Here is a 26,005-nt window from a genome sequence, read left to right as displayed (position 1 = left end):
TAATGGCCCCTGTTAACCAAACTTCTACCGCAGCAATTTGACTTTTACCAGAGGAACATACTTTTGTGTATTCAAGTAACTTTTGAAGTTGCCAATGGTGGTTGGGGCAGCTGCCTTGTTGACCTCTGATTCGTACAAGCTCTGCTTGGGCACCATGGAGAGCTTTGTCTCGCTCCTTAGGGTGACTTGGACCTTGTGGCATGAAGTCACGACTCCTCCCACAATCTCATTATCATTTGCTGTGGATGGCTGGGGGGAGCCACCGCCACCTAAAACAACTCATGGTAACAAGGTAACGAATATATTCAACAATTTGACGAATGTAGGATGACTAAATGCTAGCTACAAAAAAATAAACTTTTGAGCGTCAATGTCAATATTGGGCCATTTAAAAAAACTCCTGAGACACAATAGGCCAGTCTTGCGCTGCCCGCGATTGATTGGCCTTTTGGATTTTCACTTTGAGCAAAAAATAGATGAAAACATTGGATTACCTGCTGGGGACGATCCATGGTTCCAAGTCTGCGATGTGTACTTGATGTCACTGTCTTTACTGAAGAGAACCAAAGAGTAGTCCAGAAGTTCATTTCCGAATGTGATCCTCACCTGAAAAGAACAACAAATGGAATGAAAGACATTTGTTTCCCGACTTCCAACCGAAAAAAAACTTAGTGAATGAATCACCAAAACTGGTTTAATTTTAGTTATTTAATCATGACTATCCACTGATCAGTTATTTAGCATGCTAATATCTGAAGGCTGCCGAACTGAAGAAAATCTAATTTAGTGACAACTCTTGTAGGTCAACTACGATAAAAAAAAATGCTTCAGATAATTCGTCAGATTTCGAACATGGTATCTTCGTGTAATTGCAAACCGAAAAGATTACATAAAAAACATGGTCGTACTCACATAACACAGACACCGTTTTATGCTTTAGGTCATACCTTTCATTGCGTTCGAAATTTCCGATTGTTGTTTTTTTGCAATAAATACAGAACAGAGCCTAGAAATATCACTTTTTAAACTGTTCAATCATTAGTATCTAAGAACTGTAGATACTGTCTTCTTAGCTGAGAAGTTGAGGGGGAAACGGGTTAATGCTAGTATACACGCTGTGAGTACCCAATTTGCAAATTCAGCAGTACATGATAAAGTACACGATACACTTTCAGCTTGTGAGTTATTATAGTGAACTTCATATTCCTCAATTACATGCCTCCTCTTTGACTGCATATTAGTAAAAAAAAAGACAGATAGGGAAGAAAAAATGAGAATGGATTCCTTAAATTAGGGAAGTAGGAGAGAGAGAGACAGAGAGAGAGAGAGAGAGAGAGAGAGAGAGAGAGAATGCGGTAGTGCAAACCAATTATGCACTTCTGCAATTCCCCGGGGGAGGCGCGGATCGTGGTCGAAGGGGGAAAGGGGTCTCTGCTGCAACTGTTTCCCAACTACTCTCATGGGAGTGACTTTCCTCGGGAACGAGAGAGGGGCAACGCTGGGGCACAGAGGGGAATTGGAATGCGTTGGGAGATATAAAATTGAGAGTGGAACGACGCAATACGGCGCACCGATTCTGCTAGTTATGGTTGCTACACTCACTGTTCAACTCTGCGCAAAGATTATTTCCTATCCTCCCCAGCTCCCATTTTAATGTACACACATTTTGCCATTTTCATTTTCGACCTTTCCTCAAAAATTAAGTGATCACTCCTCTAAAATTGCTTTGCTTTCCCCAACATTTATGTGCAAAAATATATTATTGTTTGAAAACGTCAACGTGGTAAATACATTTTTTCTTATTGTTATTGTTGCCATCGAAGCAATCGTTATGTAGTCTTTTAAATGTTATTGGCACCTTTTCTGTGTATCTGTTAAGCTGTAGTTTTGACAGAGCACGCCAGTCACACTTGACGAAAACTTTCGAAAACAAAGCTAAATTTCAAGCCGACCTCTCATCAATCGTAATTACAACACACTGTCAATTAACAATACCGCTTACACAGTCGACTTAGTTCAGACACCAAAAGAATTGATTCATTTCCGGATATTTTGCATTTCATCTTACCATGAAAATGTCAACAGCCGTCGCACCAAACAAAGCAAACGGTATAAATTATGTTTAATGTATAAAAAATATCCTTTTGAACGAGAAATTAATTTTTATGAGCATTTTGGAGCATCATTCGACTAGAAGATGTTTCGGCTTAGAACGCGTTTTTTATTTTGAGTTGTCTACAGCAAGTGTGAAAAATTGTTCACACCCCCACCACCAATAAACTTTCAGACATCTCGCTTTAAAACACTCCGTGACGCACGCACTCCAATTGAGCATACCGCACAAAACAAGTTTCAACTTCCGTTAGTTCACACTTCTTCTGCTAAATCTGTCTCGTGTGTAGTGCAAACTTGAACAAACAATTGGGTTAATCACTTCAAATTCATTATCTTGCTTCGCAAATTACTGCAGCGCAAACCAGCTGCAAAATCAATAGCACAACAGTATATTTAACAAAAGTTTTCCGTAGTGTGTCAAAATTATGGAGGACACAGCTATTAGCGTTTTGGAGGACAAACCAGTATGTTCTAATCAAGACGTTCAAAAGTATGAGAAACAAACTCAAACCGAAATTACTCTTCAAGATAAAATGAAGATAGATAGCGAACCTCCTAAAATAGAGCCTAAAAGTAATGGGGAAACGCAATTGTATGCTGTATTGAAGAAAGCCAACCTTCTTGACTACTTTCATATTTTCGTATCTCAAGGTGGCGATGACGTGCAGCAACTTTGTGAGGCTGGAAAGGAAGAATTTTTGGAAATCGTGTCCCTGGTTGGGATGTCACGCAAACCACTGCATGTATTACGACTACAGAAAACCTTACAAGAATGGGTAACAAACCCGGCGATAGTTGCCGACTATCATTACAAATTCTCTGATTATAGTATAGAGCAGAAGGTGGGAAATGTTGTTAGCAAGGTTTCGGCGCAACCTTGTAGTTTAAACAGCTGCAGCGAAACCTTGACTTCAGCCGTCGACGGCAACTGCAATAGCAGCATGGGACACGTTCTAAATTTGAGCATGAATCATCATAACTCAAGCAGTGCGCCATTCGATTTAAGCATAAGCAGCGCCACCCACTCTTACAGCGATTTGATCCGAGCAACAGAATCCTTTCCCTCGCCCACACTTTCCGAGGACAGCTCATCAATATCAATGATTGATCACCATTCACCACCTATGCTACAGATGGCAGGTGGTGTGACAACAGGTAGTTTAGCTCCATTCATAGGCAAAGAAGATGAGATGATAAAGCCATCGAAGAGCAAGCGATGCAAGTATCTGAAGCGGGCACTCTCGGTCGACGTAGAGCAACAGAACGATGGAGTGTTTGTGGTGACAGGGAACGAAGAGGCCAGCAGTGACGGGTCAGACGCCATGTCATCACCACTCAGCATTACGTCAGACAGCGAATACATGGTAAGTGACCACTTAACTGCCTCGATAGCATTTCAGTTACCCATCGTTCTTTCACGGTTAGCAATTAGTGGAAAATTTTAATTTTCATCTAACACTTGAATAGCTATAAACAGGCAAATTTGAAATAAACAGACGAAGTCGGAAACCATCAATTTTTCGTTTTTAGGACCTTTTCCGTTATTGTTGCCCGCCCATACAATTTTGCAACCCCCGTTTATATATATGAATGGCCTTCAATACTATTTACACATACAAATATATATACAAACAATGTACAATTACAAAATATAATAACAACAAAGTTTTGAAATTGAAATTAATTGCTGTATTAGAAAACCAACTTGAATATAATGTAAGGATTAACCCGAAACAATTAATTATTGTTTTTCGTATTTATTGGCTGCAGACTGTATGCATGCTGCCATTTCGACAAATTTTCCATCATTTAGTGTTTTAAATTTTTAGAGGTAAGGATTTTAGAGGTAAAAAAACAGACAAAAAATTGATCATAGCTGTACACTCTACGAAGCTTATCACATCGTGCATCACTTTTCGATCACCTTAATACAGTCTAGTACCTCTAGTTTTTCTAGTACTTTTGCTGAGCATAACATCGTTATACTATTATTCTTGAACGACCAGATAACATAACCGACTACCGTCAGCGGAATTGCCCTCAAACGACACACGAGGAAAGACTCGAGTCTATTGTACCTATAGCCTATCACAATACCTCATCCTGAATCAGTATTAGCGTATTTCAGTTCAAACAAAAATTCACATCAAAAGACACACACGCACACAACTAAAAATTGCTCTCTGACTCTGACTGAGATCAATTATCTGACTGACGAAAAGAGCCAAGAACATTTAAGGGGCACCAGCAGAAAAAAAATCTGTATTTGGTTGTACTGAGCACGTCGTGATTGTAACATATAATTTTCCGTTTCTTCCTTATCCCCCGCCACTCAAAATGTACTTTTTGGTCTGCGATATTTTTGGATGGTAAATTGCGAACATTACGGAAGGTAAGATGATTTTCCTTTCATCGTCAGAGTCCGCATGCTTTTCACATGAAAAACAATATTCTTGGTGTGCTTAATAATTCAAAAAAAAATAATTGTCAGTGAATGAAATGCAAGCAATATGCTAATAAATGCGGCCATCTGCACACTGACAAATATAAAAGTTAAAATAGGAATTTTACATTTGCCTTTTTCCGGAAATATTTCCTCTGATTCTTACATGAACTGCTAAAAAATAAATAAAGCGTAGTACTTACGCAGAAAATCCAGACGTAGCATTGCCAGTTGTAAATAAATATGACCAAAATCAGTTAATATATTAAATGTTAATCCTGATGATTAAATTCTCAGAACGATTGATTAACCGCATTTTTGACGGACGAGAACCATGATAACAAGTAACATGATTAAATTGTTTAGCTTGCCTATTCGATATAAAACATCATAATATTGATAAATTATCCTTAATATTATCTTCATAAAAAGGAACTCAACAATTAAACTTATTTATTCAAGTAGAGTCAACGTAGTAATCATTATGCCGCAGGGGGGGGGGGGGGGGGGGGGCTAAAGTCAGTCGCTAAGGGGGCTTCAAATGACGTCATTAGGGGTTATTATATATCATTATAAACACTAATGAAGTGAAAAAAGACACCAATTTCGGTGCAATTTCTTTTAATTTGACTTTTAGTGGTAAACTGCCGGCGCTTGAGATCAGCTGTTTAAATGTCTGTCAGAGAGAAATTCAAATTAAGCAAAACGAAAAGTCAAGGGCCCAAAAGTCACTCGAAAAGTCAAATTGGTCAAGCAAAAATTTTGCATAAAGACCAACACGTACCATAATTGCTTCAAACTTCGTTCGAGAGCAATTAATAATATGTAACAAAGTTGTTTTAACAATTTTTTTTTACTTTACTGCACTTGACGTTTAAGACTTTGTCCATGAGTAAAAATAAAAATCTAAAAAATCAGCAGCTGCATAGCTAGGCATTGCAACACTGGCAAATTTTCACTAAATTCACTCATTTTCAGTTAATTCAGTCCATCGGCCAAAAATTAAAATACAAATTTTGCGTTAGAGTGGCCTGATTATCACAGACTACAGCTACAATGGTCTTCATTATAAAAAACTAATAAAGCTCAGGGTACAACAAATAGCTCTAGAAATGAAACGCACAAAAAGACGCTACTATTGACAGACTGAAAACTCAAAAAAGATAGGCCGATTTGAAATCGAACAAATCTATATTACGATAAGGATCAAAACAGTAGCCGATGTTCCAAAAATGGATATTAACAGTACATCTTGAAGCGAATTTTATATATGCATTGCTGTAGTTGTATAACAAATATTTGAAATCTGTATGCTTAAATTAACGGAATTTCAATTTCAAGAAGTCGAGAAACGAATTTAACGTTAGCATTTAACTTCAAAAATGATCCGGAGTTTATTTAAAAAATGAAGTTTTCAATAAGATTGCTATGTTATATTACAGCGTGTTATAATTGTCGTAACTACAAGAAAGACTAATATGAAGCAATATTGTGCAGTCAAACAGCCATTCATAGAAAATGTTATCGGTAAGAACTAATCCAAGTCAATACATAAATAATTCAATTGAAGAAATGTATTTTGGTTAATTGACACTTTCCTAAGATTAGAGAATGAGGCTCGATACATATGCCACTTACGCGCCTTCAAATGATGTAATTAGAGCTCTCTTGTATAGGTCAAAATTAGGATTAAAGTGAAAAATGCGACCCGCTGTTCGACACGCTGTTCGTTTGATTTTGATTGATTAGTAAACTGCAACCACTTGATTAGTAAACTGAAACCACAGATCAAACAAGAAACTTGCATTAAATAAGACACACGCGACTAAAAAAATATTTGCTTCAAAATTCATTTGAGAGCAATTGATCATCAATTGAAATGTAAACGAATAATGAGTTGGTTTCAAGAACGAGCTGGATCATTACTGGTGGTGTGAATGCAATGTTTTTGTTTAAGCTAACTGAAGAGGAATTGTCCCAGATCAAAGAAACTGCAAGAAAATTAGTCGAGGCAGACCAGGAGGCAAGAAAACATCGACAAGAGAGCGATGAGAAAATATATGCTAATTTGGCCAACAAAATAAACAAGAAACTGTTCAAAGAAATAAATGCTGCAATGCAGATAAACGAGTCGGATAACGGACGAGAGACAGTATTTCGTAAACACTCGGCTATTTATGGTCGATTTGATTCGAAACGCAAATCTGGCCGCAAATTATCGCCGCATGAATCGGCGATTAACGAGGCAGCTGCGCAGATTTGTCTATTAGAAAAGTCATTTCTTGTTCGCCGCGACGAGCTGTTTATGATGTGTAGGCAAGTCCTGAAAGAAATCGGATTTCAAGGTCGAAAGGAGATCCGATACCCAGCAGCTAAGAGAAGTAAAACGGCCAAATCTCAGTCGTCAACTGCAACTATTGCCAATCAAATGTCAAACAGTTTTCAGACATGCACATCTAACCCTACAGCACAAAATCAAATTACGCTGTTCGATAACATGCCATCGGTCTCCTCAGAAATGCCAAAAAACTTAGCGCATGCACAACGCGAGATGAACCAGGTGGCATCAACGGTTGACTTTAAATTCGAAGAAACAAACTTCAACGATGCACAAAAGGCTCAATTCGAAAGCACCTTCAACACCATACTGAACTCAAGCCTCGGTCAAATGGCACAAGTACCAAATTCCATGTTTGCGCCTCTTTTTAGCCAAGGGGTTTCAGCGACTGCCCAACAAATGATTGGTTCCCATTTTCAAAACACTCTGCAGCCAATTAATATGTCAAACTACAGAACCCATTTCTGGCCATCTGGCACCGGTAACCCCGAACTGAACTTCCTTCAATCAGCTCTGGGATCTTCTACAGGAGTGAATAGTGCTCAAATGGCAGATCCGATTAATCATAAAATTGAACCACTGTCACCGTGAAAAGTTACAACAAGAGTTGCTTGATTAGAATCAGAATAAAAACTAACGTTTTACCGAAACAGTTGTCATACAGATGTTAAATTTAAATTATGTTACTGTTATATTTGCGCAAAAAGAGATGCCACATCGACAACAAACTTTCTGAAAATTCCTTTTCAAACTGATTAGCAAATAACTATGTAATTAATTTAATTTTGGTACTCAGAGGAAGCGATAAGAGGAAGCCGTGTCAACCTGCTAACTAAATTATTTCTCATTAACAGATAAGTAAAACATTCATATTCATGTTCTCTGTTTTGGTATCTCCACATCAATACAAATTCTCGATGTTTTATTTTTAAAAATTGCACATGCACACGAAAGTGCTGGCCAATACTACATACAAAACAGGCAGATTGTCAGAAAGCGATTGGTTTGTAGATTAAAAAATCCAAAAATTTTTGCAGGATTCAAAAACAAATGCCTCTATAATTGAAAATTGGGGGTTATCCGACAGTTTATATCAAGCAAAATTTTTTTAAATACCTAGGCTTACAGCAGGATCTCGTTGCAGCGCATTGTGCTCCCGTGACATAAGTCCACCAACTAAAGGTGACATAAGTCCACCAACTAAAGAAAATAAAAGGATTTTGAAAGTGAGAAAACTCATTTCTGATCAAAAATTAATACGCGATGAACAAAAATAACTGTTATAGCCCAACGAATTAATTACAACAAGGCATGTATAAACGCACAAAAACTGCTTTGAGAGCATGAAAAATTGCAAAAAAAAAGGAAGAGGAAAAAAACTGACACGATCCAAAATTTTCTTCCAAAGACTCATGTTCAACAAAATGAACCCCCCCCCTTTTTAAGGGCCACGATACGAAGCCGAGCAAGCCCATATTTGCAACATTTCGTTATCTTCATCGAAATCTGCCCATTTTCAAAGCGAAGAGGATCGCATTAGTCAGGCTATAGTTAGGAAAGAGAATGAGAGACAAAATTTCAGCTGCCAGAGTCTCCCGATTTTTTCCGCCTTGTAAAAACATCTCGATAAATGCTTTCGTTTTTACGTAAATATCAAAATCAAATGGTATGGAGACCAATTTTCACGCTCATTAGGAGAAACTTTTCTCACTGCAAAGACCTCAGGCTTGCTCGCGTTAAGCATTAACCGGTCGGCTATCAGGGCTTTGAAATTACCGATCTTACAATAGCGTTTGTTTTAGCGACAGATTTGATTTCAGAATGCGAGCACATTAGATCACGCAAAATTCAAGACATGAAGCGTCAAAATGACACTTCAAAACTCAGATTGAAAGAAGGTCCTCGGACAAAAGCGCAATAACGGTTCAGCAAAAATTTTCATTAAAGAGACACGTATACAATAATTCCTACAAACTTTGTTCGAGAGCACTTGAAAAAAGAACAATGGCGACTCTTCGAGCGACAGTGACCCAATACATTTCAAAACTTTTCAATTGTAAAAAGAAGAGTACCTAAAAAAATAGCCGTCGAAAAACTGACGGCGGCTATTAAATACTGCTTTTAAAAAGCCGCAAGTGAACAAAAAATCGCATGCTTAGCAAAATTTTATCACACCTATTTTTCTCACTCACTCTCTCACTCATTCACTCTCTCTAACAATTGACATCAAAAGAAAACCACACTCTTCTCTCATTTATTCACGTTTCATCAATTCGACTTAAACACAGGTTAAAATTCTAAGCATTTTAATTCATGTTTCAAAGACGCAAACAAAATTCCAATAAAAAGCCCTAACACGATTCAAATTTTTTGAGTTGCAAAAAACAGGAGCGCTACATGAGCCTGCTGAGATGACGCAGGATGTTAAGAACATTACTTTTTACCCAAAAACATCAGCAATCAACTTTCAATAAAGATTCAGTTAATAACGATATTTATTATGAATTAACGATGAAAAGGAGTCTCCATGCTATCTTTCCCAAATTTTATCCAATTTTAAATTGTTCCAGTAAAAAACATTAATTCCTAGCGGTTTTCCAACATGACTGCCAGATTGCCTAAAAATAGCCGCAATAGACGCTTGTGGCCTTCCATGGAATTGAAACAACTGAAGTAAAAAGACAGACAGATTGACCACCAGTCCTTTAATAGACCAATGGATTTTTGGGTTAGACTCGGCCTGTCATTTTTTACGCGACACAGACGGAAATAATAGAGCTTTTTCAAAATTATTACTTGAAATCAAAACTCAAGACTCGTTTTTCGGGCATATACGTTTGGCACTACTTAGATGCACACTATTGATCTTTAACTAGTAAACGTTCATAAAAATTAAAGGTCTTTTTGGGAGTACGGTAAGTCACGCAACTGATCTAAAAGCAGATTAAATGACGTCACGCACACAAATTTTAACTGCAAAGTAGTAGAAGTCACTGAAATTGAAAAGTCAGTCGTCGCAAGAATCATCGATGTACACGACAAATTAAAAAACATAGCAGGACAAGTCGTTAAATACAATCCAACGAAATAAATGAATATTTTAGAACTACTTTACCTGAGAAGCAAATCAGTTATACGCCACCAACCAAAAAGAAAAACAATATCAAAAGTTCAGAAACAAAAATGAAACAAACTAAACAAGAATATAATCATTGATATAACTCTTGAGGCTTTTATAACTCTTGAGGCCAACGAAAAAGAAAAACAATATCAAAAGTTGAGAAACAAAAATGAAACAAACTGAACAAGAATAAAATTGTTGCTGTAACTCTTAAGGCATTTTTACCCTGAAGGCCAAATTTGATAAATTTGATCCACATAAATATACCTACCATCCCAAGCACAAGCCATGAATGAACTTTAATGGCTAATAAAAACAGAAAAACTAGAAACATGACAAATAGAAAAAAGAAAATTTAAAGAAAGTTTCTGAATTTCGCAATATTAAAAGTTCAAAACTCATTGTTTTTTCTGAAACCTGTCCAATAACCTATATGCAAGACCAAAAGAAGTTTTATAGGCCCATTACGATTAATAAACTTTGAAAATGACTAAAATTACAGAAAACTTGAAAACAATTGCAAATTTTAATGAAACGTTGTTAAAATTTTGGATAACAGTTTTTTCAGAACAAGTTCATTGTCTCCAGAGGCTAATTGAGAAAAAAATTGAAAGAAATTGAAAAAACTTAAATTTAAAAAAAATACAAAAATTGGTGATATTAAAAAGATGAATATCATTACATTGCTCATATCAACTATGCAGTAACATACTAGCAAACTTTAGAGGAGGTTACCATACTACTGGGACAAGAAAACTAAACAAAAGACAAACATTTTCGAAAACTTGAAAAAAATGCATACTTTATCAAAAAATTGCTGAAATTCGCGTTAATAAAATGTTGAAAACAACTTCTTTGCCACCAAAAACTATGCAGAAACCTATTATCAGTCCCAACAGGAGGTTTTCTGGCAGCAGCTATTTTCAAACCCCCGACGGGGTTTTAAGGCCCCTGAGTCTTAGAAACTCAAAATATGACAACAAATTTTTAAAAAAACTTGCAAAAATTAGCATCATTTTTCGTGAAGATGTTTTCATTACCAAAATATAATTCCGAACCAATTCACAAAATGGCCACTACAAGTAATTAGATTTTGCAAAAGACCTTTATCAACTTTGACAAACGTCAATTAGACTAATCAAAAAACAAAACTCGAAAAACAACAAAAAAACGTGAAAAATTGCCCCATTTTGGGCTCAAATGACCTCTTAACCTTGAATTTAGGCCTATGTAGCAGCTTCAGCACTCTAAGCACATAAAAGATTACTAAAACTACCTTAGGGGTTCTAATAAAACTTAATGCCCACTGCTGGACCGTACCTGTTATCCGGTTTTGAAAGATCAAAGTCAGTGAAATTATGTGAAAAGATCTTGCAAAAAGACAGAGCACCAATGCAATCGAATTCTTGGATTGTACAAAAAAATTGTATTTCCCCGATAATTGCCGCTATCACTTCGCGGCTATTAATAAATATCTGAATCAGTTCTTCAAAATTCGAGCTCTTAAGACTGCTTTTTCCAGACTGTTTCGTACTAACTCAAAGATCAAGTGGGACTACAAGCTAGCTCAAATGCTAAACGCCATTTCAACTATTTTTATTGATTATCAGTTAATTAGTGTAGTCGGGATCTCAATATTTGATCCGCTTAAATTTAATTAGCAATAAAATTGTCATCATCAAATATATATTTGCAACGCTTTATAGAAATATCCACTGAGAAGAATTGCCTTACAGGACTGGCTTTGACTTGGATAATAGCCAGGAGATCCTTAAACGCATTCCAAACTCTAACAGCTGCGGGTTCCGGAGGTTCTCTGCCACTTGCCGAATTAGAGCCAGAGTCGACACCACTGAAACAAAACCAGCGTACACTTCCAAAAACTGATAGATTTGAACATTTCAGTACAGTACTCAGTATAGCTTTCCACTGATGAAAACTGTCGATTTAAAAGATTGACCGTAAAACTAAACTCTTGACAGCAATGTTTTTAAAAATAAGAACTTATTATTGTACAAGGACGCTTGGTAATGTGCGCTTGCACATTTTAACCCGGTTCAAATATTTCGACCACTCTGAACGACAAGAGTCTAAGAGTTTACTTTTTTCAACCTCAAAATATTGCAATTGATAGGCTTCTCAAAGTGACAAGATTCAGAAGAACATATACATATCAATTAATCGGGAAATTTTCTTCTATGGACTCTCTAGTTTATCCGTCAAAAATGTTTTTCAATGTTTTCAAATTTTTCAGGCAATGAAGCTACAGAAACGAGTTTCGAATAACTTTTCCGTCATTTAAGCAAAAAAAGGCTGGGAAATATAATAGACGATAGTGTATTTCGTGTCACATTTTATTTGCTTCAAGAAGGCAGACATTATAAAAGAAACGAGTCTTCAGAGCAATCAAGGAGTCTTACTAATGAGCGCTCGGATAATGTTCCAACTCCGCTCATTCACACTCTTAGCTCATTGTCCGCAAAAAATTAGAGACAGGAAAAATTTAATAACATAGCTGGCAGATTGCCAGAAAATAGCCGCAATAGGTTTGTAGATCGGCAGTCTAAAAAAACATTAAGACAGACCAAAAAAATTCGTCTTTTCATTGAAGGCTGATCTGTTATATTTTGATTAAAAATCTGTATAAGTTATTGCTGCCTCTATTAGCTGATCTCAAATAACCTTCATTTAGAGTGACACACACCCATTTGACCTTATCTCTTTGAATTAAAGTAAATAAAAGTCAATTTCAAATTGAGGCAGTCATTTTTGAGAGTGAGACCAAAAATTTAATCACGCTCATGAACAAAAATTCGCTCCACTAAGAGCGAAAAATGACGTCACACATGCAATGCAGTTGAAATTGCATGAACGAATGAACAAAAAGTGGCTGTGACGTCATATGGTCGTAACAAAAATCATGACGACGAAATAAAAAAAACATAGCAGGACAAGTCCTGACGTAAAATTCAAAGAATTTTCATTGACTAAAAAAAAACTAGACCTAAAACGGACTATGAATGGATTGGAAAAACCATTTAGAAAAAAAATCCGCTCCAAAAAATTGAAAAAAACAGTAAAAATCAAAGTGAAATTGCCGCGTGTGAACAAAAAACCACTAGCGAGAAACCGAATTTTTGTTCAAACACCGTTTTCTCACTCTACTTTAAATTTAGAGCGAAAAAAATTTCACGCCGCAAAACCACTCGCTTTTCCGCTCCAATTCCTGTTTCGGCGTGACCAAAATCACTACTCCAATTTGACTTCCAAAATCATGAAAATGTGTGAACAGATCTTAAAAAAGAAAATACAATTCAAGTACCGCCCCAATACAATTCAAATTCTTTGAATTGTAAAAAAACCAAGAGAAGGCCAATAATAGCCCCAGCTATCGCTGTGCGGCTATTAATAAAACAAAGTAATCGATTCTCAATGATGCTTGATGAATTCTCAAATATGAGCAGGCGGGTTTAATTTCAGTAGCACGGAAAACAATTTAACAGGACCAACAATTTGGCTTGAGAACAAGAAATGAAAAAAAAAACAATTGTAAACACACAATTGCGGCAAAAAAAAAATCCAATTCATCCAACGCAACCCACAAAACTGAACTGACCAATCATTAAAATGCAAGCACTTTAATGGTAAGAGCAGTCTTTTATTGCGCAAAAATAAAAACAAAGCAAATGTGAACCCACATACGCGAAGAAGCAACAAATGAAAACTAGTGTTTTTAAAACTATCAAATATATCAAAATCCATAGCGCCTTCAAACCATTCATTGTTAAAAAGCAGCGTTATTTTATTTTCAATACGCGAACAAAAGACTAATAAACATAAAAGCATATGAAAAACGGAAGAGCAAGATTCACAAAAACAAATTGTTAGAAAGCAAATGGTCGGATAGTAAGACATTTGCTATAGACGGGGAGCACTAAGCGAGTTGACAAATCCCACAAAAGAGGCCTAATGACGTCTAATATAATTCAAACTGAAACCTGTCATTCTGCGAGACCGAAATACAATCACAGAAAAACGCACCATGAAAAGTCTCCATTTAGATCTGAAAACGGGTGCAGAAGTCTTATTGCTCAGGTAATCCATGTCCGCTCAAACAACTTGTCGTGCACTTCACAAGAATTCTCATATAGAATTTAGTATCAATTCACAAAATAAACTAATGAGTAATAGATATCACCGAAAACACTGGCTCCTTTATTTCATGCCTCGTGGTCGGATGATTGAGACACACATCAAGGAAGACGACGAAAGAAGAGAAAAAATAGTTTGACAGGTCCTCACTCACAACTCAAAAGGCCCAGGAAAAAATAATGACTTGAATACCAACATATTTACGGCAACAAGAGCTGTTAACTGCAAACAAAGCTTAGGAACCTACATACGCAAACTCAAAAGACTAAATACAGAAAATTTGTTGTATTGAAAATTAGTACTGTTAAGCTTATAATAACTAATCATATCATGTTGACAAAGTTCCCAATAGGGATCACGACGAAAATCGCACACTACTTTTGATGAGAAACGTTGCAATATGAAGCCATGAAAACAAAATATTGTGAAAACTCTAAAGGTTATTGAAAAAAATTGTCAAATTTAAATGAAAACGCAATCAACATTAATATTCAATGCTAAAGAGCAATGGATTCTGTTTCCAAACCCAACTTAAGCGAAGTGAAAAAAAAACCAACAACTTAAACGAACAAAAACAAATAAAGGCATGTTCAGAAAATCACTTGATGTTCGAAAATAAATTACCAGTAAAAAAACAATCGCAAAATGAAATAATAACTGATTTGAAAATGCTGCATCACATAGCAGATGAAATCTCTTTTTATTACTGAGATTCAAACTTGTATTTTTAGACAAGAAAAAACCAAAAATCAAGGCTATTAACAATTCACAATTTTTCGATAATAAACAGTATGAAAGTCGACAAACCATTAAAAGAAAACTAAAACCGCTAAAGCTACTCAATTCCGCTTTGCCATCAAGCAGGCATGAAGTGGCAAAAAAGAGATTGAATGATAACTTCACAAAAACGACCAATAAAGGCTATTCTCAACAATTCTTTAATTTTCAAGAAAAAATGAATAAACCTTCAACTATGAACTGAAGTCCTTTTGTGTAAATTACGCCTCTTTAAAAAACAATGATACCTCTCAGCAACGAGAACAAAGATAAGACTGAAAAAGATTAACAAATAAAGCTAAACCATAAAGTCAAAGCCATAATAACCATAAGCCATTAACTGAAAATATTACATACGTTCTCATAAGCAAAGGGAACGTCAGAAAAATATTCAAGTAGAAATGCTAATTTTGAGACACTGTGGTAAGACAAAATCCACAACAAATATTGGCAAAACTCATAAATTTGCAGACATTTACAAAAAACACACCGTTGAAGTCACAAAATCAGTATTTGGCCATTGATCGATTCTTCGGAAGCAGATAAAATCAAAACAGCAGTTAGACTGCCCTACGTCAAAAAACTCTAAAAACCATAAATTTTGTTTATAAACCAATCTATTGCTCCACTTCAGATAAAGTTTGAAATATTTGAGCTTTAGAACTCACTTTTTGCTTCCTTTACCGCTGCAGTGCGAGTAAAATTCCAACTCGGACTTAATCTCTGATTTCAATAAAAACGTGAACAGATCTTGTTAAAAAAGACAGCATCGATAGTAACCCAAATTTTTGGATTATAGAGAAAGGTACAAAAGTTCCATAAATCAACTTAAATTAGCAAAAAACTGTCAAAACTGACGTTTCAAAGAGTTAAGATAGATTGTATATAATCAACTAACCCCCCCCCCAAAAAAAAAATAAATTGAGCACATTGTTTGAACACGTTTTAGGGCAGTTCATGATTCGGTGCTGGTTTCTAAAAAGATAAATTATCAGAAAAACGGCACAAAATTTTGCAATAATAGCGAACCAAAAGATCCAATAACCCTGTCTCATCAAAAAACAATTTAAATTATTATTGCAATTGGACACATTTCTGTCTGTTTTATCAAAATGGGACATTGTTGGAGCAAAAAGTTAAAAAAGTAGATAAAAACAGAGAACATAACCGACTAATTGCTCGCAAAATACCGGCGAGCAGTTGGCTTCGCCAATAGATAGCTACGGTTTAATGAGGCTAGCTTTATCATAATTGAACGGGGTATGAGGTGCGCGAAGAGGGGGAGGATGCATGGTGGGGTTGCTGTGCGGTCGGTATGGGGGTCAACCTCTAACTACCGCCCTTCACACCATAAATATAAGTCTCCAAAACAGTCTTTGTCAATCACATACTTTGAGACTAGTGAGCTGAACGGCTCTAAGAGAATTTAATGCCCGCTGGGCGCTACCTGTTTATCCCATTTTCAAGGACGAAAAGTCAAATAGGTCAGACAAAAAATCGGTCGAGCGAAAAATCGCATAATAAAAGAAAGACCAACAGGACTATAATAATTGCTACAAACTTCGTTTGAGAGCAATTAAAAATTACCCTGTATTCATAAAAACTTAAAAAACTTATATCTGACCATAAAAGACGAAATATGAAAGTACTTTCAAATTTCAAATTCTACGCTTTAGGGCATTCTAATGATACCACTCACAACTACAAAAATATATCTATGGGCTAAAATTGACTTCACAAAAACCCAGTTGAGCATGTAGTAGCTCCCTCACTAAGTGGGATGATCTAAATGCATGATCGCAACAATTAGATAACAAAAAAACTACGATACGGAACATTTTAATGCTCCCAAGTGGTACAAAATATGCTTTTTATACACATAAAGGAAGTAAGGTCTACAACAACAGAATTAACAATTTATTGAACTACATATGCTCCAGAAACCATCTCCTAGACGTGCTTGAGAGTTATCAAGACACCACAAACAGCGCATCGACAAGCGTTGTAAAACCATTTTTAACGAAAAGTTGTCAACGGATTCAAACTTTTATTTCACAGAAGAACATAGGAAAAAGGCATGAAAAATACTTTTGAATAGTAACTTCGGAGCTTTTAAAAGTTTTTATTTTGAGTAGGAAAACAATCCGAAGATTTTATTAATCTGATTTTTTAAAACAAATTTGATGATTTTAAATTTGTGCTTGAATGATTTGAAATTATTGTATTGTTTTGTTGAAAGTATATTTAACCGCATTGTTATAATTTTAATTTACTTATTGCAAAAACAAAAACGATAATTCACCATGGAATTACAATTTTTACAATATATCCAAATTTCAACTAATCTATGAGCAGAGTTCCATTTCCTACAAGAAAGTCTAAATGCGTTTAAAAATAGTTCAAAATTTTTGAACAAAATTTCATTCAACCATTGTGGTATCCATGGCGCAAACTCACAAAAATTCACCTACAGGAACCCCAAATATATCGCCATTTTAGAATATGACATCGAAAACAAATTCGGTTCAACTACTCTTTTCGGAAGGAAGTGTCCTACAATCTTGATGCATTTGGAACATCGGAAACTTATGAAATCAACTTATGGCGAACCACCTATAAGCTCAGAATAACTAATGTGATAAGCAGTTAAAATTGAAACCGACGCAATTTCCTACATCATTGATTGCAGAAATATTCATATCAAAAAATGGAAGAAACTGCGCGATCAATTCCGAGTAGCAGTAAAAAGTTGAATATTCAAAGAAAAATTAAACTGATTTGAAAAGAACGTAAATTAAGCGCCAAGAAAAATTTTCGAATTCGATTTTTCTACTCATAAAAATGAGGAATCAAAAAAACATTTGCTGTACTTTAAATATTGAATTAATTGATTTTTAATAATTTAATTTAATTAATTTTTCCCTTTTTTTATAAAAACATGTTTGATTATTTTGCCCTTGCCTTAATAGCTTTTCAGATTAGAAAACCCCAAAAAAAGCTATTAAGCCACAGGACAAAAAAGAATCTCATACATTCATAGTAAACAATTTCTCACAACCTCATTTATGAAACTACCATATGCAAAGATACTTGATCTTGCAGGTCTTGCAGAATTAATGGCTTGATGACTTCAGGGAATAACAGAACTGGCGAGAGAGAAATGCATAAAAAGCTGCAATAGATTGAAACCAAAAAGAGTCAACATGATTCACACTGACCGTCTCACCCCCCCCCCCCCCCCCCCCCCACTCACTCACACCCAAAAAGTGGGTGCAGAAGTTATTTTTGCCCAGGTAATTCATGCACGCCCAAAGATTATTGTACACATTACCCAAATCCTCATATAGTATTTAGTATCAATTCATGCGCACAAATGGTGTCAAACAAGCCCGAAAATTAATAATTGTCACAATCAAATAGAGCTTCAATAAAAGGTAGACTTCGAGCCTATTCAAGCTCTAAGAGTGATGCACCACAGAATTCATGAAAACGAGCTTCAACAATTTAACCCATTTCAGATTATCAGATTACTAAAAGTCAAATAGATTAGACAAAAACTCAATCAAGCGAAAAATTGCATAAAACAACAGACATCAAAATGAAATTTAAGGACCATGCGAAAAACGATGGATCGATGGATGATCCGCATCCATAACTCGCATTCCGTTCATAAAATTGAAACATAAAAGTGGATTAAAAACAAAACTTGGATTTTCTTCGTAAAACCACGCTGAACCCAATAAGCGTTCACGCAATGGCTACCCGGTTAGAAATAACAAAATCTAGACGCAGCTTTCAAAAAATTCTGTTAAAGATTGATTTATGTTTTTAGTTGGGTCGTCATTGGCAAAAGAAAATAATGCGACAACTAATTTTTTGTTGTCAGCATTAAATATATTTCTCTTCAGAAAAATGCCCTCACCATGATTTTGTGTATAATTGAAATCAATATGGTTGCAAAACAAAAAAAAACAAGATGAATTGCCGATTTATTTGAAAAAAATCAATAATTCGTATTGCCTCCAATTTCTGAAGCTATCACAATCGAACAATTTTTTACCAACAAAAATTTTGGCAAACTCAGGAATTCGAAAAAAATCGTGTACACTTATTTGTTTATTGACAAAAACCCATAGCTCCGATGTTTGTAGCTGCCCAAAAAATGGCGGCACTAACCTCGTGCCCAGTCATTTGGCCGACAAATATTTCAGCTAACAAGTAGCAAATTGATACCTACAGTGCATGATACCTACCCTCGCTTGCATCACGAGGGTAAGGAAGCGTTTAAAAAACGAAAGCTAGTCGGCTATACCAACTAAATAATTTAGCAATGTCTCAGCGATCCGTGCATCGCATTTAATATAAATATTACATATGAACCGAACAAGTTATCACGACCAAACATTATCAGGGCAAAGTTTCACAAAACTATTCAAATTAGGTACTTCTAGTTTCTGTTAGATGGATCTAGGTCTGATGAAATCTTTCAGAAATTCAGCATGTTTTCTAAAATTCGTGCCAACCATTAGCCATTACCTCACTTTTGATGGTATCAGAGCGGAGAAAAATTAGAAACAAGCTAAATGCCAATAAGTTAGAGTAATACACAGATGTTATGCTACGTATGATACACAGATGATACACAGATGTTATGTGGGTACCAGATGTTATGTGGGTAGTATTCATATAGCGCACTAAGAAAAGGGGTTATCATGCCATGGGGACAATAGAGTAAAAATCCGATGCATGATAATAGGGTATAGATTTGCATGGGGATAATATGGAATGATCCTTAACCATGGGATAATAGGGTATACATGCGATAAACTTTGAGCGGGGAACTACATGCATAGCCGCTACCTAGAAATTTAGGCCATTCGAATCCATTTATTGCCTGGGAAAATAAAGTAAAGTTTTGCCATGGTGATATTAGGGCATAGATTTGAATATCTTCATGCCAGTAAAAGGGTTAAGATTTGAATCTCGATAGTATGGTTTAACATTGCATCATGATAATAGGGTAGATATTTGAATATGCGCAAGTGGATAATAAGGTAAGAATTTGATTTCGGATTGACGGATATATTATTGCATGGGGATAATAGGGAACAGATTTGCCATGCCGATAGTAGGATGTATATTTGATGTCTACAAGATGTGAATTGTAGGAGTTGTAGGATAAAGTAAAGCATGCGCACTATAGGGTATAGTTTTATCGTAGTGATAATAAGATGTATGAATATCTTCATGCGAAAAGTAGAGATAGGGTTTCTATTGGATATTGTTGCATGAAGATGTTGGGGCATAGATTAGATTATCCGTTATCCGCAAGTTGATAATAAGAGGAAGATTCGATTCGGGATTGTAGGGTATATTATTGATGGGTATAATGGTGTATACTATTGCAGGCAAGCTGTTAAGCCATAGATTGACATGGTGATAAAAGGGTAAAAGGGAATTTAACCCTAAACATAGGACAATAGGGGTTAACTCAATTAAACATGGGAAAAAAGGGAGCTATCTAACTTCAACAGGGGATAGTAGGTATGGCAGTTAAATGTACAGCAGCTAATTGCTACGGTCTTGTCATTGTAATTACAGTGGGTTTATTGCAAGGAGAATTTATGGTATAGTTTTAACTTGGGGATGAAAGTTTATAGATTTGAATATCTGCAAACGGGAAAAAGTGTAAAGGCTTCAATTGGGACAAACGGGTGTAGTATTCCATGGTAATTATAGGGTGTTTTTGCAATCGGGATAAGAGGACATAGATTTGAATATCTGTAAACGAGTAAAAGGTTGAATATATGAATAGGGATAATGAGGTCTAGTATTCCAAGGTAATTGAAGGATGCAATGGGGATAAGAGGACATAGATTTGACTATCTGCAATTGGGAAAGAGGGCGAAGATCTTAAACGGAATCGTAGGGCTCAGTATTGTACGTGGACATTAGGGTACAGTTTTGCCGTGAAAAAGAGAATAGGTTTGAATATCCGCCAGCAGGTAATTGAGTGAAAATTTAAACCGGAATAATAAGGTACGATAGGGCATGAGGACAATAGGTTATAGATTTGAGTACATTCACACAATTAAAACAATAAAAATTTGAATCTGTATAGGAGGGTATAATGTTACATGAGGATAATTTTTTGTTTTTTTTACTTAGGGATCATAAAGAATGGATTTGAATATCTGCAAACGTTTTATAGGGTGGAAATAAAATATTAGGTTAAGTACTGCACGGAGGTTTTATGGTACAAATTTGTCATTTCGATATCCGGGCATGGAAACATGTCATAGAATTAAGATTGCAATAGGGATTGTAGGGAATTCAATTGATTGAGGATTAAGTTTTTAGGCCTCGGACTTAGTCTAGTATGTGTATTTTGGTCAATAGAACATTACACAATTGATCCTTTGGGATCTTTTTTTACCTAAATTTGAACGGATAAGGATGTATAGTATCGAAGTAGGAACAACAATCAAATGATCATAGTTTTGGCGCCTCAATCTGGTTACCCAATCTGGTTCTGCCTAATAAGAACTTGGATGCCGATGGAAATTTTTGGCCAGTGTTTCATGGTGACTTCAAATTACTGCTTGGTTTTATGAATTCTTTCCTTCCTGATTGATAAAACGGTCTCAGTCGAACTTATTTAGTACGGAACTTTATATAGGACTGGAAAAACGTGCCTGAGCGGTTCGAACTTGATTTTTTTATACAATAGCGACAAAAAGTTTTTACCAATAGCAGAAACTGGTTTGTTGATTTAGTTTCGAAAGCAAAAATGATCTCTTGACTTGGTGTTCCAAAGAGACACCACGGTAGTTGCAATCACTGAAGCTCTTATTGATAGTGCTGAGGAAAAAAGCTGTTTCTTAACAAACTGCAGAAATTTCTAAGAAGGTACTGATCAGATCTGATGTTATATTTTCGTAAAATATATCTGTACAATAAAAACACAAACTCGAATTTCTTTATTGCAAATAGTATGAGTTTAGATTAGAAAGTACCAAAGTTTGAAAAATTTTCTGGGTAGACAACCAGTTCCAGCCCAAAAACAATTCTTTCTTCAAATAAAATATAGGATTACTTTCTTCATTACCCAACCCATAATTATAAACATTTTTCTCCGAAAATGTAACACTGCAAACGTTAAAACCATGAAGAAGTTGGAACAATTTGAACGGAGAAAGTACTCACTCAATTGTCAAGGAGACAGTAAGTCACAATCGAGTGTGAAGACTGTATAGCGTTGACAAACATGTAGCACCATTCCGACATCATTGAAATTCCATTCATTGCATAATCGTATCAGTGAATAACAGGCGCAACAATCCAGTTCCTTCATTGAAAGCATATGTAGGATGATTGAAAAGATAAAGCAGAAAAGGTGGCGAATCAGAGTAAAAAAAACTTGAACTTCAGGGGCGTTCTGAAAAACACGAGGAAAAATGAAGTTCTTTGTGTGTTAACAATAAGAATTGGACGCAGATGCAAACTTCAGACCAGTTTTTCTTGGTAACTTCAAGTAACTGCTTGATTTTATGAAGATTACCTTGTTTGACTCAATGTTTTATTTATAAAAGGAAAAGGAAAGAGATTTTTTTCCTGGTTGATATGACGGGTTCAATCAATCTCGTTTATTACGAAAAATTGCAAACTCTGGTTTGTTTATATTCAATTCCGACACAAATTTTCCTCGCAACAGCAAAAACAGTTTTTTGTTGAAATTTGAAAGCAAAAAAGATCGCTCGAACAGGTGCTGCGAAAATAAAACACGGTATTCGTAATCAGGGCGCTCACTGAAGCTCTTCATGATAGTGTTGAGGAGACGAAAATTTTTTTTTCAATTTTCTGCAGATATTTCTGCGAACGTACAATACTTTTGTACAATCTTATGTAATAATATCGTAAAGTATATTGTTACAACACAAGCACTGCTTATTGCAAACAGTAACTCCTCTCTTGTTCCTCTCAGAACACAGAAAATATTTGATTAGAACGTATCAAAGTTTGACAGAAACCTTCTTGGCAGACAAACAGTTCGAGCCCAGAAAAAATTGTATCTTCAAATAAAGCTGTTTTATTAAATCCATTATCAATTAACCCATAATAATAAAAGTTTTTCCCAAAAAAGCAACACTGCAAACGTTAATACCCTGAACAAGTTGAAACAATTTTAACGGCAAAGCTATCGTTCAGTTGTCTAGGAGCCATTAGGCCGCATTCGAGTGTAAATATTATATACAGTTGACACGCATTCAACATCATTTGACCTCAATTAAAATTATATTCCTTACATACGCTTATCAATGAAGAGCAAGCGCAAAAAATTTGGCTTTTCATTAAGTGAGTACATAAGATGATTTAGTAGATATAGCAACAAAGGTGAGGTGGTGATTGAGAATAAAAAAGTTTGAACTTTATAGAGCCCTCTGAAAAACACAAAAAGCGAAGTTCTTTGTGTCTTAGAAATAAGAATTGAAAAGCCCGCTCGACTTAAGGCTTTAGTGGCGTCCTGAAACAAAATTTATTAAAAGACGTGTTTGAAAATTGGTTTATCAATATCATTGACATAACATTTTATACAAAAAAATTAGGTTTTAAATTTGTCCATGGAAACAAAATCTCTTTTAGTTAAATGGGTCGTTAAGCGAGCAAAGAAAGAATAGGTCCACCACATTCACACTTTTTATTAACTTTTATTAACTAGCACTTTCAAGTCATTGACATAATTTACTTTTATTTGGTTTCCTTTTGATTTACCAAAACAAACTACAGCCTCAAGATACAGTTGTTTCGAAAGTCAATTTTTTGAAATTGCCTAAAGTTTACTACTTTTGATAAAACTAAATACAAATGAAATGTCAGTGGTCAATAGTATATCATTATTTGTATTTCCTTATTTAAAAAAAATTCTTGCTAATTAAAAAAATATTCGTTTCAATAGCAAAAAGAAACAAACAGAGCTTCAAAATTGATCTCACTTGTTCTACAATTGTCCTGATGAGAAAATATTTCAGTTAAAGCCAATTCAAAATAGTTTTCGATTTCATCATTTTTGAAAAATTATAGTACAAATTTCCCCTAAAAGAAAAATTATAGTACAAATTTCCGCTAGTTATGAATTCTCTGAATATATATTCTTATGGAAAATTGTTTCTATCAAAATTTAAACCTAATTAACTTGTTAAAACTGAGTGCAGTTGCTCAAAAATCAATTAGTTTTGGTCACATATTAGTTATCACTATTCAGTCATACATTACTTTACTTCTATTAAGGTGAAACACTTCAAAATTTGTTCCGTTAATGAAAAAAGTTGTGTAAATTGAAATGAAATTGTTGGTAAATTGAGCTGTTTTGGTCTCTAAGGGTATATATAGGTATCCAACAAAGTAATTTTGTTTGAATTTGCCTTTTGTAATGTTTAAAATGTACCAAAAAATAATCATTTAATGTTGTTTGACTAATCAAAACCACCCTCAAATGGAATTAGTGTTTAAAACATAAAAAAGTAAATCTCTTTTAGTAAAAAAAAGTAGTGTATCTTTTGTCGACTTCACTTTCTTAAATCCCAGCGAATGTAACAGCTTCAAATAAGAAGTTATCTCATGTAGAAGCTGAAAAATTTATCAATGGTGAAACTAAAATATTTTTTTTGAAACTTGTCTTCTTTGTGAATAAACGTATATGTTAATCTTCATTGCTCGGTTAACGGTACCTGACATACTATCTTTAAAAATACAATTTAAAAGTACAATTTAAAAGTACAATTAAAAGTACGCTACATTGCGAAAACAGGAAAAATTTGTTGAACTTGTCACCTATGTTTAATATAAATTGTTTTGGTGATTCATTGCGAAATTGGTCCAATCTACTTTTCTATTGTACCTTCTGTCACGCAAAAGGTAGAATCGAAATTCAAACAAAGAGCTGCTTCCTTACTGAAAAAACTTCCCAAATATTAATCGTTTCCTAGATTTGGTCTGAGAGTACCAATGAATCCTCATATAAAATGTGAAAACTTTTACTACTTTACAATTTTTACAGTAAAATCGTTTGAGTAGAAGCATTTTCAATGGTGGGAACTAATAAATAGTTGTTCAAAAATTAAGACAAATTGGCTAAATTACAGTACGAGTGAGTTAGCATAGGCCAAAAAGACATCATTATACAAATCTTTATGTAGATGTATTATTATTTATTAAGTTTTTTCAATAGCGATAATCACCACAAAGTATACCGAATTCATCAAATTTTATCTCATAAATTATGAGCATCCAATTTTCAATTCCACATCAATTTTCCCTTCATATTTGCGAGGTTAAACGAAATATTTCTGACACAGTTGGACTCTATATTGACGGCGAAATTTGTCAAAACAGTGAGAACTTGAGAACACAGTCTTAGCAATTGACCAGTTGTTCTTTCCAATGTACAATTGTTTCAGCGGAAAAATATTAAAACAAGTCATTGTTTTAATAGTGAAATTAATCTAAGTCATTAAAAAGTTTATCAAATTTAATCGGAATTGATTTTCAAAATATCTCGTTTAGAACGAATGATACAGAAAAATATGTTAAAACTTCTTCAGTGAAATTCTTCAGAAATTTACCACAAAAATAATTAAAATGCATAACTTTCAATCATACAAAAAATATTGCACAAAAGGACTGTTCAAGAAATGGAACTATAGGTAAACTTAGCAAACACTTTATCCAGAAGCGTCCGTTTCCATTCCCATGTTGTAAATATGAGTGATTCTCGATCAGTTATATATAACTTTTAATGAACTGCAAAATTGAACAAAAAATTAGATTGAAATCTTTTCATGGGTAATTACTTACAGAAAACGGACAAAATTGTATTGATTTTTGCTAACATTAATGCTTTTGCTTTTTTTCAAATGTTAATTGTTCAACTTTTGTTTCTCTTATGATACAAGTTTCCAAGAAAATTGCAAGTATAAAAAATTTTGAGAACTGCCAAAAAAATTTCTTTTCCCTTTTTTGACTACAAATGCCTACTAAGTAAATCAATTTTGCTGGCTGC

The 26,005-nt window shown here is 34.8% G+C and overlaps 2 protein-coding genes across 3 annotated transcripts in view; one reads left to right on the top strand and one right to left on the bottom strand.

The window, feature by feature from the left end:
- The window catches only part of LOC142334508 (bridge-like lipid transfer protein family member 1), a 274,847-nt gene that overhangs the window by 228,338 nt on the left and 20,504 nt on the right, over positions 1-26,005 (bottom strand). For both annotated transcript variants that reach the window (XM_075382600.1, XM_075382601.1), the window contains exons 4-6: positions 11,752-11,869; positions 495-606; positions 62-269 (exon numbers count right to left, since the gene is read on the bottom strand). In XM_075382600.1, the coding sequence (XP_075238715.1) occupies positions 62-269; positions 495-606; positions 11,752-11,869 (438 nt within the window). The remainder of the gene's footprint in view (positions 1-61; positions 270-494; positions 607-11,751; positions 11,870-26,005) is intronic.
- LOC142334507 (NAB transcription cofactor mab-10-like) lies at positions 1,436-7,781 on the top strand. The gene is made up of 2 exons (XM_075382599.1): positions 1,436-3,479; positions 6,516-7,781. The coding sequence occupies exons 1-2, from the start codon at positions 2,541-2,543 to the stop codon at positions 7,485-7,487; spliced, it is 1,911 nt and encodes a 636-aa protein (XP_075238714.1). The 5' UTR covers positions 1,436-2,540; the 3' UTR covers positions 7,488-7,781.

Source organism: Convolutriloba macropyga, chromosome 2, assembly GCF_964194025.1.
Source record: "Convolutriloba macropyga chromosome 2, txConMacr16.3, whole genome shotgun sequence".
In the NCBI taxonomy this organism is placed as follows: domain Eukaryota; kingdom Metazoa; phylum Xenacoelomorpha; order Acoela; family Convolutidae; genus Convolutriloba; species Convolutriloba macropyga.
The sequence above is the reverse complement of the archived record's forward strand: the minus strand, read 5'-3'. Positions and strand labels throughout refer to the sequence as shown.